The 16087-nt window shown below is 54.3% G+C and overlaps 1 protein-coding gene across 1 annotated transcript in view; it reads left to right on the top strand.

The window, feature by feature from the left end:
• Positions 1-2616, top strand: part of ZNF282 (zinc finger protein 282) — a 37752-nt gene extending 35136 nt beyond the window's left edge. The window contains exon 13 of the mRNA XM_080665178.1: positions 243-2616. Coding sequence (XP_080521304.1) covers positions 243-1102 — 860 coding nt within the window. The 3' untranslated portion in view covers positions 1103-2616. The remainder of the gene's footprint in view (positions 1-242) is intronic.
• The last annotated feature ends 13471 nt before the right edge of the window (positions 2617-16087 follow it).

Raw genomic sequence — 16087 nt, 5'->3', positions numbered from 1 at the left:
TGGACAAACTTAGAAAAACTATCATTTATAACATTGTTCTATAAGAAGAATATATTCAGATTTTTAACCCACATGTCTCTACCCGAGTATAGGTTTCATTTTCCAGGTTTTGGAACCCAGTCAGTCTCTAATTCCGTTGATCCTTTGATTTGAGCCCTTCTGGGATTCAGAGATGTTTAGCTCCAAAGAAACCCAAGATGCTAGAATGTGATCTTTTTTGTTGGTTTTCTTTGTTTTGGCAGCAGAAGGGGTTGTGATTAAGCAGGAGGTAGAGTACCCGCCGGAACGCTCTGAGGATCTTCCGGGAGAGCTCTCAGGCCCCGCGGAAGAGCCGGCTTTCCTGGGCCCGGAGCAGACTGAGCTCTGGAACACTCAGAGTGGTTCTGTCCTCTTGGAACCAGGGGCCGGGGATGCTAATCTAGAGGAGCCCACTGAGGGCAGCAGAGACACTGGCAGTGACAGAAGTCTGGACTGCCCCCCGAAGCAGAAATCTAATAGGCCAGTGCAATTGGCTCCGGAATGTAACCCGGCCCTGAAGCTGAATAGGGAAGATTTTGGCCCCTACGATTGTCCTGAGTGCGAGCTCAGCTTCCGCTGTGAGCAGCAGCTGGCCTATCTGCGGGCCCACCCATCATGGGAGTCTTCCACCACCTCAGAGCCAGAGGAGAGTCTTAGGTCCAGGCCACTGCTGAAGCCCCCGTCCAAGAAGGGAAAGCAGCATCAGTGTGATGTGTGCATGAGGAGCTTCAGCAGCAAGGTGAACCTGGTGAACCACCAGCGCTGCCACTTGCAGGAGGGGCCCAGTGGTGGCCAGCGTGTCCAGGAGAGGTTCTCGCCCAACAGCCTGGTTGCCCTGCCTGGCCACATCCCCTGGAGGAAAAGCCGGAGTTGCCTCATCTGTGGTTACTGTGGCAAGAGCTTCAGCCACCCATCAGATCTGGTGCGGCACCAGCGCATCCACACGGGCGAGCGGCCCTACACCTGCCCTGAGTGTGAGCGGAGCTTCGTGCAGAAGCAGCACCTCCTGCAGCACCAGAAGATCCACCAGCGGGAGCGTGGCGCGCTGGCCTCGGAGCCAGGCAGGCCCAATGGCCTGCTCTAAGGGTGCCAGCCCCCCGCCTGTCCGGGGGGGCTGAGGGGGCTGGCATTGGTCCCCCGAAGAGACACTGTGCAGAGTCAGGGACTGACTTCTTCCTTGGGGGTGTCATTTTGATTTGCCTAACTTTGGCCAAGCAGCAGGCCGAGCCCAAGTCCTCAGAACTGTGTGGAGGAGGGGCGGGGCCAGGCCTGTCCCTGCTGTCTACCCTGCTGCTGTGTTTGCCGTGTCTTTGTTACCTTCGAGTCTCGGGTTTTCCCATCCATGCTGATGCTTGTGCACTGGGGTTGGTTTGAGGGTCTGTCCCAGCGTTTCAGGTCTTCCCACGGGTGGAGTCGGGCCAAAGGAATGAGCAGGTGTGCAGAAGAGCTCTGGAAGCATAACCCTCTGTTTCCTCTTCGGTTGTAGTCTCCTTGTTAATAACAAGTAGAAGTAATTTAAATGAACTGCTCACCTTGCTCTGAAGAACCTTTTTGGAATTAGATATTAGCTGATTTGAAGAAAATACAGCCTGACACTTGTTTTTTAAACTTCCCAAGTTGTAAAAGTTGTTCCTAACATGGGGACTGCTGCCATCTGGGAGGGAATAGTTTCTGGGCCTTCTTTAGCCCACCCACATTTAGGCCAGTGGTCAGGGTGCATAGCGCGGGCTCCCTATTGTGAGGGGACTTAGCACTCTCCGATAGGGCTCACTGAATCAAAAGGACCAAGAGGGAGAGAGCAGTGGGAGTAGACCCCAAAGCCCCCCATTGAGAATGAGGAGTCTGGGAAAGGAGCTGAGAGTACGGAGCTGCTTCCTCTCAAGAGTTCGGCTCTTGGGTTTCTCACCACAGCTCACTTCCTCTTCCATCTGCGTCCTTGCTGCGTTCCGCAGCCTCACAGGGTAGACGACTCCTTTGTTACTTAAGGTTGTTCAGCTTGTATCAGCTTGTATTTGAGTTTGTTCCTGTTAGACCAATTGTTCCTTGAGGTTGTTCAGATGACACACTTTCCCAATTAGTTCTGTTCCAGAGATGATGGAGAAAAAGCACGCAGGTGCTTGTGTCTCCCAGGAGTGTTGAATGCCTGCCGCACTGCTGTTTGGGAGTGGGCTCCTGGGTCCTGTGTGAGTGTCCCCTTTGATGACTTGGCAGTTGCTTAGAATAAAACTTGCTACTGGCAAAAAAATATGCTCATGTTGGGTGTTTTTCTCCAATTGTCAAGAAGACCCTCCTAGGAGCAAGGTGGAGGAGATGCCTGACCTGGAGCAGCGACAGAGGGCTGACTTAAACCTAGATTTGCAGACGAGAAGAGGGCGTGTGTGGGACCCTGTTGGTGGACACTGAGGGCTGCAGACAGTCTGCGTGTCAGTTGTTGGAAGGCAGTAGGTAGAAGAGGCAGGTGCACCAGGGAGTACTGGGTAGCAGTTGGAAATATTGGCTTCAGTATACATGTAGTCATGGGTTGATCTTAAACATACAATGCTGAGTGGAAAATTTGAGATATATAACAATACCATTTATGTAAAATAAAAAATGCATGTACACAAAACAAAACGGAATACATAGAAATAAAAAAATTACACATTAAAGGCATCTCAGTGCTCTGGCCAGTATGCTCAGTGGTTAGGGCGCAAGCCAGCACAATGGACAGGAGAGATGGACAAGATTGACAAGGTACAGTCAACAGCACATGATGCTTTTTGAAGGCAGGAACCATGTCTTAATCGTATCCAGACTCCCCAGCTCTGAGAGCAGGGACTTTGCACAAAGGTGCTCAACACACGTTTATTGCATGAACAGATGCATTAAGGGGAATTCACAGAACAGGGAGCTCAGCATTGTCTGAACAGGGTTGGCTTTGAGGAGGAAGGGGCTTGGTAACATTTTTGGTCTCCCTCTACTAATAATTTCCCTCGCAAGTTTTACATACCTGGGTGGGGCCACTTTAAAAACTGATATGTTTCCAACTAAGATGCAGCCCTGGAATTTGGGGCCAGGTTAGGAGTATTGCTTTGAAGCAACAAGGGATCAAATCAATATATGGCATTGTTCATTGTGAAATTCCTTGTTGAAGTAATGCAATGTAACAGACAATTTGCAAATGAGTGCTGAAGGCATTAAGAGGATCTCTAGTATGGACCCTAAGAAGAAAGATTCATTTGATGTGAACCCCGAGAAGGAATTTATCTGCTGAGATGGGCTCCCCATTGTCAACCGAGGGCCCAAATTTTTTAAATAAGAGCCTGGCGGCCATTTGCGGATGGGCTCCTCACAAATGCTGTGTACCAGGGAGAACCTCAAACTGAACTCTCAGTGTCCCGCACTATTCCCTGCTTGTTTGCACCACCTGAGTCAACCTCTGAAGGGAAACCCTGGTATCATCTTCTACCAACGGACTGAGACCTGCCCTGTCCTATCAACTGCACAGTTTTGATACCTCACATAAGAAGGACCTAATTGAGAACCTGAGTGGGAACTTTCACTATGAAAACAGTCTTCATGACCTAGCTGGTTTGGCTCAGTGGATAGAGCATTGGCCTGCGGACTAACGGGTCCTGGGTTCAATTCCAATCAAGGGCAAATGCCCGGGTTGCAGGCTCAATCCCCAGTAGGCATGCAGGAGGCAGCCAATCAATGATTCATTCTCATCATTGATGTTTCTCTCCCTCTCCCTCTCTGAAATTAAAGAAAAAAAACAATACAAAACAGCCTTAATTACCTTGGTCGGGTGCCTCGGTTGGAGCATCATCCCATACACCAAAAGGTTATGGGTTTCATTCCCGGTCAGGGCACATACCTGGGTTGCAGGTTTGATCCCCGATCAGGGTGTGTATGAGAGGCAACTCATCAATGTTTCTCTCTCTCAAATCAATAAAAAAACATATCCTCGGGTGAGGATTAAAAACAAAAATGGAGCCGAAACCGGTTTGGCTCAGTGGATAGAGTGTCGGCCTGCGGACTGAAAGGTCCCGGGTTCGATTCCGGTCAAGGGCATGTACCTTGGTTGCGGGCACATCCCCAGTGGGAGGTGTGCAGGAGGCAGCTGATCGATGTTTCTCTCTCATCGATGTTTCTAGCTCTCTATTCTTCTCCCTTCCTCTCTGTGAAATATCAATAAAATATATTAAAAAAAAAAAGAAGAAAAAAACAGATTAAAAAAAAAAAATAAATAAATAATAAAAACAAAAATGGATTCTTTGTCTTGGTGGAAGAGTTTGGGTTATTACCTTAGTCTGTGTCTCTAGGCTGAAGCTCCTTTTTGCTTAAATAACTACCTTTTATTCTTTACTAGAGGCCCGATGCACGAAATTCGTGCAAGGGGCTTGGCCCTCGCAGCCCCAGCTTCATCAAGAAGGATGTCAGAAGGACATCCAGAAGGTCGTTCGGCTGTCCAGTCTAATTAGCACATTACGCTTTTATTATTATAGATTACAGGCTAAAATTATTTTTGATTTACACTAGGAGCTCATCAGGGATTCGTCAGACCAATATATTAAGAATTATAAAATATTGGTAAGTTGTGATCTTAGAAAATAAGAATTGATGCCCAATGTAAACAGATGAGTTTGTGGGCTTGTTGGACAAAGATGATAAAATGAGTGGGAAATGCAGAAAAGGTAGAAAATAAAAATTTATACTGCATACAGCATATTTCACTTTATATTCAGTGATTAACTCTGGTTTTCCACAGTAGGGCCCATATTGAGTGGTTTACTCAAAATGCCTCAGGGTCTGAATTAGTGGTGGATTTTCTCTTGCTGCAAGCCCAGCCTGGAGCCAGAGCTGTGAAGATCCCAGATGATGGCTGACATGCAAGGGAAAACTGGGCATTGTCAACCTAAGAAATGTTTAAACCTGTAGAGAATTTTTTTATGAGTGTATTTGAGCCAAACTGACAATTGCCAGAAAGCAAAATCTTAACATGTTGAGAAAATGCTCCAGAGAATGACCATTTTGCACCTTATTTTATACGTTACAATCAAAGGAGGAGGCATAGGGGGTGACATGAAATCCATGTAACTGGACATGATAGGTTAGGGAGGTGGGAGAAAGCAAAGTGGGGAAGTCTCTGGGATTGGGTAAAAAGTAAAATAAATAGACACTTCTTTTACATTTGTGGTTATAGGATAGTTAGCAGTTAACACTATAGCAAATCACAAGGGGTTTTGTGATCTTTGGTGCAGAGAGGGGTCCAGAAAAAAAGGAAATTACCCTGACATTTCTCATTTCTTTCTTTTTTTTTTTTTTTTTAATCCTCGCCTGAAGATATGGTTCTTATTGATTTTTTAGAAAGGGAGGAAGGGAGAAAGAGAAATATCGATCGGTTGCTTCCCGTAAGAAGGGTTTTGTGGTCTCTGCAGTGAGGGGTCTAGAAAAAAATAAATTACCCTGGCATTTCTTTTCCTTTTCTTTTTAATCCTCACTCAAGGATATGTTTTTGTTTGTTTGTTTATTTATCTTTTAATTTTTAGAGAAAGAGGAAGTTGGAGAGAGGGAAAGAGATCCGTTGCCTCCCATACTCGCCCCAACCAAGGATCAATTCCAGACCTAAATATGTGTCCTGACCGCAAATTGAACCCGAAACCTTTTTTGGTGCATGGGATGATGCTCCAACCAACTGAACCATCTAGCCAGGGCACCCTGGCATTTCACAGATGAAAAAAGGCAATAGACAGGCTCAGTTAAGGTAAAGATTGACCTTTGTCAGGGTATCTACCCTGACAAAGGTCAATCTTGCCATGACTAGCTTTTGTTAGAAAGTTTTAATTTCAGACCATCCTGTGTGGTTACTTTAGGTCTTAGTTTGTAAGGCACACGGAGCAGGCCTTTGCTAAGCTTGTCAGGTTTAGTATGTGGCCCCTTTTTGGTCCACAGCATGGCACAGAGGCCTTCAGGGACACAGCGTGGCACAGAGGCCTTCAGGGACACAGCGTGGCACAGAGGCCTTCAGGGACACAGCGTGGCACAGAGGACTTCAGGGACAGAGCGTGGCACAGAGGACTTCAGGGACAGAGTGTGGCACAGAGGACTTCAGGGACACAGCGTGGCACAGAGGACTTCAGGGACACAGCGTAGCACAGAGGACTTAAGGGGTACTGCATGGCACAGAGGCCTTCAGGGGTACAGCTGGCACAGAGGACTTCAGGGACACAGCGTGGCACAGAGGACTTCAGGGGTACTGCGTGGCACAGAGGACTTCAGGGACACAGCATGGCACAGAGGACTTCAGGGACACAGCGTGGCACAGAGGCCTTCAGGGACACAGCGTGGCACAGAGGACTTCAGGGACACAGCGTGGCACAGAGGCCTTCAGGGGTACAGCTGGCACAGAGGACTTCAGGGACACAGCGTGGCACAGAGGCCTTCAGGGACACAGCGTGGCACAGAGGACTTCAGGGACACAGCATGGCACAGAGGACTTCAGGGACACAGCGTGGCACAGAGGCCTTCAGGGGCACAGCGTGGCACAGAGGCCTTCAGGGACACAGCGTGGCACAGAGGACTTCAGGGATACAGCGTGGCACAGAGGACTTCAGGGGTACAGCGTGGCACAGAGGCCTTCAGGGACACAGCATGGCACAGAGGCCTTGAGGGGTACAGCGTAGCACAGAGGACTTCAGGGACACAGCATGGCACAGAGGAGTTCAGGGACACAGTGTGGCACAGAGGCCTTCAGGGACACAGCGTGGCACAGAGGCCTTCAGGGACACAGCGTGGCACAGAGGCCTTCAGGGACACTGCGTGGCACAGAGGACTTCAGGGACAGAGCGTGGCACAGAGGACTTCAGGGACACAGCGTAGCACAGAGGACTTAAGGGGTACTGCGTGGCACAGAGGCCTTCAGGGGTACAGCTGGCACAGAGGACTTCAGGGACACAGCGTGGCACAGAGGACTTCAGGGGTACTGCGTGGCACAGAGGACTTCAGGGACACAGCATGGCACAGAGGACTTCAGGGACACAGCGTGGCACAGAGGCCTTCAGGGACACAGCGTGGCACAGAGGACTTCAGGGACACAGCGTGGCACAGAGGCCTTCAGGGGTACAGCTGGCACAGAGGACTTCAGGGACACAGCGTGGCACAGAGGCCTTCAGGGACACAGCGTGGCACAGAGGCCTTCAGGGACACAGCGTGGCACAGAGGCCTTCAGGGACACAGCGTGGCACAGAGGCCTTCAGGGACACAGCGTGGCACAGAGGACTTCAGGGACACAGCGTGGCACAGAGGCCTTCAGGGGTACAGCTGGCACAGAGGACTTCAGGGACACAGCGTGGCACAGAGGCCTTCAGGGACACAGCGTGGCACAGAGGCCTTCAGGGACACAGCGTGGCACAGAGGCCTTCAGGGACACAGTGTGGCACAGAGGACTTCAGGGACACAGCGTGGCACAGAGGCCTTCAGGGACACAGCGTGGCACAGAGGCCTTCAGGGACACAGCGTGGCACAGAGGACTTCAGGGCACAGCGTGGCACAGAGGCCTTCAGGGGTATAGCGTGGCACAGAGGACTTCAGGGACACAGCGTGGCACAGAGGACTTCAGGGACACAGCGTGGCACAGAGGCCTTCAGGGGTATAGCGTGGCACAGAGGACTTCAGGGACACAGCGTGGCACAGAGGCCTTCAGGGGTATAGCGTGGCACAGAGGACTTCAGGGACACAGCGTGGCACAGAGGACTTCAGGGACACAGCGTGGCACAGAGGCCTTCAGGGGTATAGCGTGGCACAGAGGACTTCAGGGACAGAGCGTGGCACAGAGCCCTTCAGGGGTACAGCGTGGCACAGAGGACTTCAGGGGTACAGCATGGCACAGAGGCCTTCAGGGGCACAGAGTGGCACAGAGGACTTCAGGGGTATAGCTGGCACAGAGGACTTCAGGGACAGAGCATGGCACAGAGGCCTTCAGGGGTACAGCATGGCACAGAGGACTTCAGGGGTACAGCGTGGCACAGAGGACTTCAGGGGTACATCGTGGCACAGAGGACTTCAGGGACACAGCGTGGCACAGAGGCCTTCAGGGACACAGCGTGGCACAGATGATTTCAGGGACACAGCGTGGCACAGAGGACTTCAGGGACACAGCGTGGCACAGAAGACTTCAGGGACACAGCGTGGCACAGAGGACTTCAGGGCACAGCGTGGCACAGAGGCCTTCAGGGACACAGCGTGGCACAGAGGCCTTCAGGGACACAGCGTGGCACAGAGGACTTCAGGGGCACAGCGTGGCACAGAGGCCTTCAGGAACACAGCGTGGCACAGAGGACTTCAGGGGTACAGCATGGCACAGAGGACTTCAGGGGTACATCATGGCACAGAGGACTTCAGGGACACAGCGTGGCACAGAGGCCTTCAGGGACACAGCGTGGCACAGATGCCTTCAGGGACACAGCGTGGCACAGAGGACTTCAGGGACACAGCGTGGCACAGAGGCCTTCAGGGACACAGCGTGGCACAGAGGACTTCAGGGCACAGCGTGGCACAGAGGCCTTCAGGGACACAGCGTGGCACAGAGGCCTTCAGGGACACAGCGTGGCACAGAGGACTTCAGGGGCACAGCGTGTCACAGAGGCCTTCAGGGGCACAGCGTGGCACAGAGGACTTCAGGGACACAGCGTGGCACAGAGGACTTCAGGGGTACAGCGTGGCACAGAGCCTTCAGGGACACAGCGTGGCACAGAGGCCTTCAGGGACACAGCGTGGCACCAGAGGCCTTCAGGGACAGAGTGTGGCACAGAGGACTTCAGGGACAGAGTGTGGCACAGAGGACTTCAGGGACAGAGTGTGGCACAGAGGACTTCAGGGACAGAGTGTGGCACAGAGGACTTCAGGGACACAGCGTGGCACAGAGGCCTTCAGGGGTATAGCGTGGCACAGAGGACTTCAGGGACACAGCGTGGCACAGAGGACTTCAGGGACACAGCGTGGCACAGAGGCCTTCAGGGGTATAGCGTGGCACAGAGGCCTTCAGGGACACAGCGTGGCACAGAGGACTTCAGGGATACAGCGTGGCACAGAGGACTTCAGGGGTACAGCGTGGCACAGAGGCCTTCAGGGACACAGCGTGGCACAGAGGCCTTGAGGGGTACAGCGTAGCACAGAGGACTTCAGGGACACAGCATGGCACAGAGGAGTTCAGGGACACAGTGTGGCACAGAGGCCTTCAGGGACACAGCGTGGCACAGAGGCCTTCAGGGACACAGCGTGGCACAGAGGCCTTCAGGGACACAGCGTGGTACAGAGGACTTCAGGGACACAGCGTGGCACAGAGGACTTCAGGGACACAGCGTGGCACAGAGGCCTTCAGGTGTATAGCTTGGCACAGAGGACTTCAGGGACACAGCGTGGCACAGAGGCCTTCAGGGGTATAGCGTGGCACAGAGGACTTCAGGGACACAGCGTGGCACAGAGGACTTCAGGGACACAGCGTGGCACAGAGGCCTTCAGGGGTATAGCGTGGCACAGAGGACTTCAGGGACAGAGCGTGGCACAGAGCCCTTCAGGGGTACAGCGTGGCACAGAGGACTTCAGGGGTACAGCATGGCACAGAGGCCTTCAGGGGCACAGAGTGGCACAGAGGACTTCAGGGGTATAGCTGGCACAGAGGACTTCAGGGACACAGCATGGCACAGAGGAGTTCAGGGACACAGTGTGGCACAGAGGCCTTCAGGGACACAGCGTGGCACAGAGGCCTTCAGGGACACAGCGTGGCACAGAGGCCTTCAGGGACACAGTGTGGCACAGAGGACTTCAGGGACACAGCGTGGCACAGAGGCCTTCAGGGACACAGCGTGGCACAGAGGCATTCAGGGACACAGCGTGGCACAGAGGACTTCAGGGCACAGCGTGGCACAGAGGCCTTCAGGGACACAGCGTGGCACAGAGGCCTTCAGGGACACAGCGTGGCACAGAGGACTTCAGGGGCACAGCGTGGCACAGAGGCCTTCAGGGGCACAGCGTGGCACAGAGGACTTCAGGGACACAGCGTGGCACAGAGGACTTCAGGGGTACAGCGTGGCACAGAGCCTTCAGGGACACAGCGTGGCACAGAGGCCTTCAGGGACACAGCGTGGCACCAGAGGCCTTCAGGGGTACAGCGTGGCACAGAGGACTTCAGGGACAGAGTGTGGCACAGAGGACTTCAGGGACAGAGTGTGGCACAGAGGACTTCAGGGACAGAGTGTGGCACAGAGGACTTCAGGGACACAGCGTGGCACAGAGGCCTTCAGGGGTATAGCGTGGCACAGAGGACTTCAGGGACACAGCGTGGCACAGAGGACTTCAGGGACACAGCGTGGCACAGAGGCCTTCAGGGGTATAGCGTGGCACAGAGGACTTCAGGGACACAGCGTGGCACAGAGGCCTTCAGGGGTATAGCGTGGCACAGAGGACTTCAGGGACACAGCGTGGCACAGAGGACTTCAGGGACACAGCGTGGCACAGAGGCCTTCAGGGGTATAGCGTGGCACAGAGGACTTCAGGGACAGAGCGTGGCACAGAGCCCTTCAGGGGTACAGCGTGGCACAGAGGACTTCAGGGGTACAGCATGGCACAGAGGCCTTCAGGGGCACAGAGTGGCACAGAGGCCTTCAGGGGTACAGCTGGCACAGAGGACTTCAGGGACACAGCGTGGCACAGAGGCCTTCAGGGACACAGCGTGGCACAGAGGCCTTCAGGGACACAGCGTGGCACAGAGGACTTCAGGGACAGAGCGTGGCACAGAGGACTTCAGGGACAGAGTGTGGCACAGAGGACTTCAGGGACACAGCGTGGCACAGAGGACTTCAGGGACACAGCGTAGCACAGAGGACTTAAGGGGTACTGCGTGGCACAGAGGCCTTCAGGGGTACAGCTGGCACAGAGGACTTCAGGGACACAGCGTGGCACAGAGGACTTCAGGGCACAGCGTGGCACAGAGGACTTCAGGGACACAGCGTGGCACAGAGGACTTCAGGGACACAGCGTGGCACAGAGGCCTTCAGGGACACAGCGTGGCACAGAGGACTTCAGGGACACAGCGTGGCACAGAGGCCTTCAGGGGTACAGCTGGCACAGAGGACTTCAGGGGTACAGCGTGGCACAGAGGCCTTCAGGGACACAGCGTGGCACAGAGGACTTCAGGGACACAGCATGGCACAGAGGACTTCAGGGACACAGCGTGGCACAGAGGCCTTCAGGGGCACAGCGTGGCACAGAGGCCTTCAGGGACACAGCGTGGCACAGAGGACTTCAGGGATACAGCGTGGCACAGAGGACTTCAGGGGTACAGCGTGGCACAGAGGCCTTCAGGGACACAGCATGGCACAGAGGCCTTGAGGGGTACAGCGTAGCACAGAGGACTTCAGGGACACAGCATGGCACAGAGGAGTTCAGGGACACAGCGTGGCACAGAGGCCTTCAGGGACACAGCGTGGCACAGAGGCCTTCAGGGACACAGCGTGGCACAGAGGACTTCAGGGACACAGCGTGGCACAGAGGCCTTCAGGGGTACAGCTGGCACAGAGGACTTCAGGGACACAGCGTGGCACAGAGGCCTTCAGGGACACAGCGTGGCACAGAGGCCTTCAGGGACACAGCGTGGCACAGAGGCCTTCAGGGACACAGCGTGGCACAGAGGCCTTCAGGGACACAGCGTGGCACAGAGGACTTCAGGGACACAGCGTGGCACAGAGGCCTTCAGGGGTACAGCTGGCACAGAGGACTTCAGGGACACAGCGTGGCACAGAGGCCTTCAGGGACACAGCGTGGCACAGAGGCCTTCAGGGACACAGCGTGGCACAGAGGCCTTCAGGGACACAGCGTGGCACAGAGGACTTCAGGGACACAGCGTGGCACAGAGGCCTTCAGGGACACAGCGTGGCACAGAGGCCTTCAGGGACACAGCGTGGCACAGAGGACTTCAGGGCACAGCGTGGCACAGAGGCCTTCAGGGGTATAGCGTGGCACAGAGGACTTCAGGGACACAGCGTGGCACAGAGGACTTCAGGGACACAGCGTGGCACAGAGGCCTTCAGGGGTATAGCGTGGCACAGAGGACTTCAGGGACACAGCGTGGCACAGAGGCCTTCAGGGGTATAGCGTGGCACAGAGGACTTCAGGGACACAGCGTGGCACAGAGGACTTCAGGGACACAGAGTGGCACAGAGGCCTTCAGGGGTATAGCGTGGCACAGAGGACTTCAGGGACAGAGCGTGGCACAGAGCCCTTCAGGGGTACAGCGTGGCACAGAGGACTTCAGGGGTACAGCGTGGCACAGAGGCCTTCAGGGGCACAGAGTGGCACAGAGGACTTCAGGGGTATAGCTGGCACAGAGGACTTCAGGGACAGAGCATGGCACAGAGGCCTTCAGGGGTACAGCATGGCACAGAGGACTTCAGGGGTACAGCGTGGCACAGAGGACTTCAGGGGTACATCGTGGCACAGAGGACTTCAGGGACACAGCGTGGCACAGAGGCCTTCAGGGACACAGCGTGGCACAGATGCCTTCAGGGACACAGCGTGGCACAGAGGACTTCAGGGACACAGCGTGGCACAGAAGACTTCAGGGACACAGCGTGGCACAGAGGACTTCAGGGCACAGCGTGGCACAGAGGCCTTCAGGGACACAGCGTGGCACAGAGGCCTTCAGGGACACAGCGTGGCACAGAGGACTTCAGGGGCACAGCGTGGCACAGAGGCCTTCAGGGACACAGCGTGGCACAGAGGACTTCAGGGGTACAGCATGGCACAGAGGACTTCAGGGGTACATCATGGCACAGAGGACTTCAGGGACACAGCGTGGCACAGAGGCCTTCAGGGACACAGCGTGGCACAGATGCCTTCAGGGACACAGCGTGGCACAGAGGACTTCAGGGACACAGCGTGGCACAGAGGCCTTCAGGGACACAGCGTGGCACAGAGGACTTCAGGGCACAGCGTGGCACAGTGGCCTTCAGGGACACAGCGTGGCACAGAGGCCTTCAGGGGTATAGCGTGGCACAGAGGACTTCAGGGACACAGCGTGGCACAGAGGCCTTCAGGGGTATAGCGTGGCACAGAGGACTTCAGGGACACAGCGTGGCACAGAGGACTTCAGGGACACAGCGTGGCACAGAGGCCTTCAGGGGTATAGCGTGGCACAGAGGACTTCAGGGACAGAGCGTGGCACAGAGCCCTTCAGGGGTACAGCGTGGCACAGAGGACTTCAGGGGTACAGCATGGCACAGAGGCCTTCAGGGGCACAGAGTGGCACAGAGGACTTCAGGGGTATAGCTGGCACAGAGGACTTCAGGGACACAGCATGGCACAGAGGCCTTCAGGGGTACAGCATGGCACAGAGGACTTCAGGGGTACAGCGTGGCACAGAGGACTTCAGGGGTACATCGTGGCACAGAGGACTTCAGGGACACAGCGTGGCACAGAGGCCTTCAGGGACACAGCGTGGCACAGATGCCTTCAGGGACACAGCGTGGCACAGAGGAATTCAGGGACACAGCGTGGCACAGAGGCCTTCAGGGGTACAGCGTGGCACAGAGGCCTTCAGGGACACAGCATGGCACAGAGGACTTCAGGGGTACAGCGTGGCACAGAGGACTTCAGGGGTACAGTGTGGCACAGAGGCCTTCAGGGACACAGAGTGGCACAGAGGACTTCAGTGACACAGCGTGGCACAGAGGCCTTCAGGGACACAGAGTGGCACAGAGGACTTCAGGGACACAGCGTGGCACAGAGGCCTTCAGGGACACAGCGTGGCACAGAGGACTTCAGGGACACAGCGTGGCACAGAGGCCTTCAGGGACACAGCGTGGCACAGAGGCCTTCAGGGACACAGCGTGGCACAGAGGACTTCAGGGACACAGCGTGGCACATAGGACTTCAGGGACACAGCGTGGCACATAGGACTTCAGGGACACAGCGTGGCACAGAGGACTTCAGGGACACAGCTTGGCACAGAGGACTTCAGGGACACAGCGTGGCACAGAGGACTTCAGGGACACAGCGTGGCACAGAGGACTTCAGGGGCACAGCGTGGCACAGAGGCCTTCAGGGGTACTGCGTGGCACAGAGTCCTTCAGGGGCACAGCGTGTCACAGAGGACTTCCACAGCTCTGCTCAGGAGCTAGGTCCCAGGGCAGGAAGAGGGTCTGAGGATTCCCAAAGCTGTTTGGGGAAGAGAGGGAAGGCTTTTTTTTATGATTTAAATTTTTCCTGAGGTTTTTCTATTTGGTCTGGAAAACTAAAAGTGTTTTAGCCAGGCTGGCCGTGGTTCAGTGGTTGAGCGCGGACCTATGAACCAGTAGGTCTGGGTTTCAGGCTCCATCCCCAGTACGGGGCGTGCAGGAGGCCGCTGGACAGTGATTCTCTCTCATCATTGATGTTTCTATCTATCCCTTTCCCTTCCTCTCTGAAATCAATCAATCAATAAATGATAGAAAACACCTAAACTGCTGCCTGGCACAACAATTTCAAAACTACAACTAAAAGACCAAACGCCTATCACCCAGAACCACGGGAAAGCTGGCTGAGTGGAAGTTCTACAACTAGAAGGAAAGAGAAAAGAGCATTGAGACGTGCACAAGCGCTGAAAAGCTGAGGTACGGAGGCGCACGAATCGGGCCGGTGGCGGGTGACTGGGAGCACTACTTTTTTCAAACTCCTACAGGGAGAAGCTGGACTGTCTGCTATCAGGTCGGAAAGTGAGGGTGGCTTGCTCGCAGAGCTGCACGCAGGAATAATTGTTTACTGCGCTGGGGCGGGGACGCGAGGACGCAGTTGGAGACGCAGAGCCGGCTTACTGGCAGCCATCGCTGTCTGCCACGCCCTAGCCTAGTGATGCCCTGAGACCCCGCCCCACACAACCTACAAACCCACCCAAGCTCCAAGCAGCGGCTTTAGCATTTGAATGGCCTGCCCTATCGCAGCTTAACCTAGCAAACTTGCAGCCCGGGTCAGACAGTTCCAAAACCTCCAAACCCCAAGCAAAGAGGAGAAAACTGTAGTTCTCGCTGTAGCTCCTGCTGGGTGGCCTCAGACAGTAGCTGACCTGCACCCCATTGGAGATCCAGAAGCCAGTGTACCTAGTGGTCAGTGTGAGACACCAGATTTCAACTCCTCACATCCATAAGTGACACATTCAAGAGGCAGACTCAGTGAGCACCAAAGCCCCACTGAAACAAGTCCTGCACCATAAGCGTGTCTCCAGCGCAGCAGCTCTTCCATTATAGACACAGCGGGTCCTCACAGCCAATTGGCCTGGAGGTCAATTCCTCCCAGTGTACCAACAGCAATCAAGGCTTAACTACACCTAGACTTTGCACTCAGCCCACAAAGGGGTGCACCAAGAGTGTCCACCCCAGGTGATTGGGGAGGCTGAGCTACTGGCCCCTATAGGTCACCTACCACACAAAGCCACTCCATCCACACAGGGAAGCAGCAAAATGCGGAGACAAAGAAACATGTCACGAATGAAAGAAATGGAGGAAAGCAAACTAATGGACGGCATAGAGTTCAGAACCACATTTATAAGGTTACTCAAGAAACTTCTAAAAAACGCTGAGGAACTTAGTGAGACCTTTAAGGATCTTAATGAGAACGCCAAAAAAATGGAAAAGGACCAGTCAGAAATTAAGCATACACTGTCTGAAATAAAGAATATACAGAAACTTGCCCTAACCGGTTTGGCTCAGTGGATAGAGCGCCGGCCTGTGGACTGAAAGGTCCCAGGTTCGATTCCGGTCAAGGGCATGTACCTTAGTTGCGGGCACATCCCCAGTAGGAGGTGTGCAGGAGGCAGCTGGTCGATGTTTCTCTCTCATCGATGTTTCTAGCTCTCTATCCCTCTCCCTTCCTCTCTGTAAAAAATCAATAAAATACATTTAAAAAAAGAAAGAAAGAAAAAAAAAGAATATACAGAAACTCAACTGTAGATCAACGTACCCCAAGAATCAAACCAAAGATCTGAAATATGAGGAAACAAAAAGCACCCAACCAGAAAAACAAAAAGAAAAAAGAATCCCAAAATATGAAGATAGTGTAA

Source organism: Plecotus auritus, assembly GCF_963455305.1.
Source record: "Plecotus auritus genome assembly, chromosome: 4".
In the NCBI taxonomy this organism is placed as follows: Eukaryota; Metazoa; Chordata; class Mammalia; order Chiroptera; family Vespertilionidae; genus Plecotus; species Plecotus auritus.
Note: the sequence above shows the minus strand (reverse complement) of the source record. Positions and strands in the feature narration are given on the sequence as shown.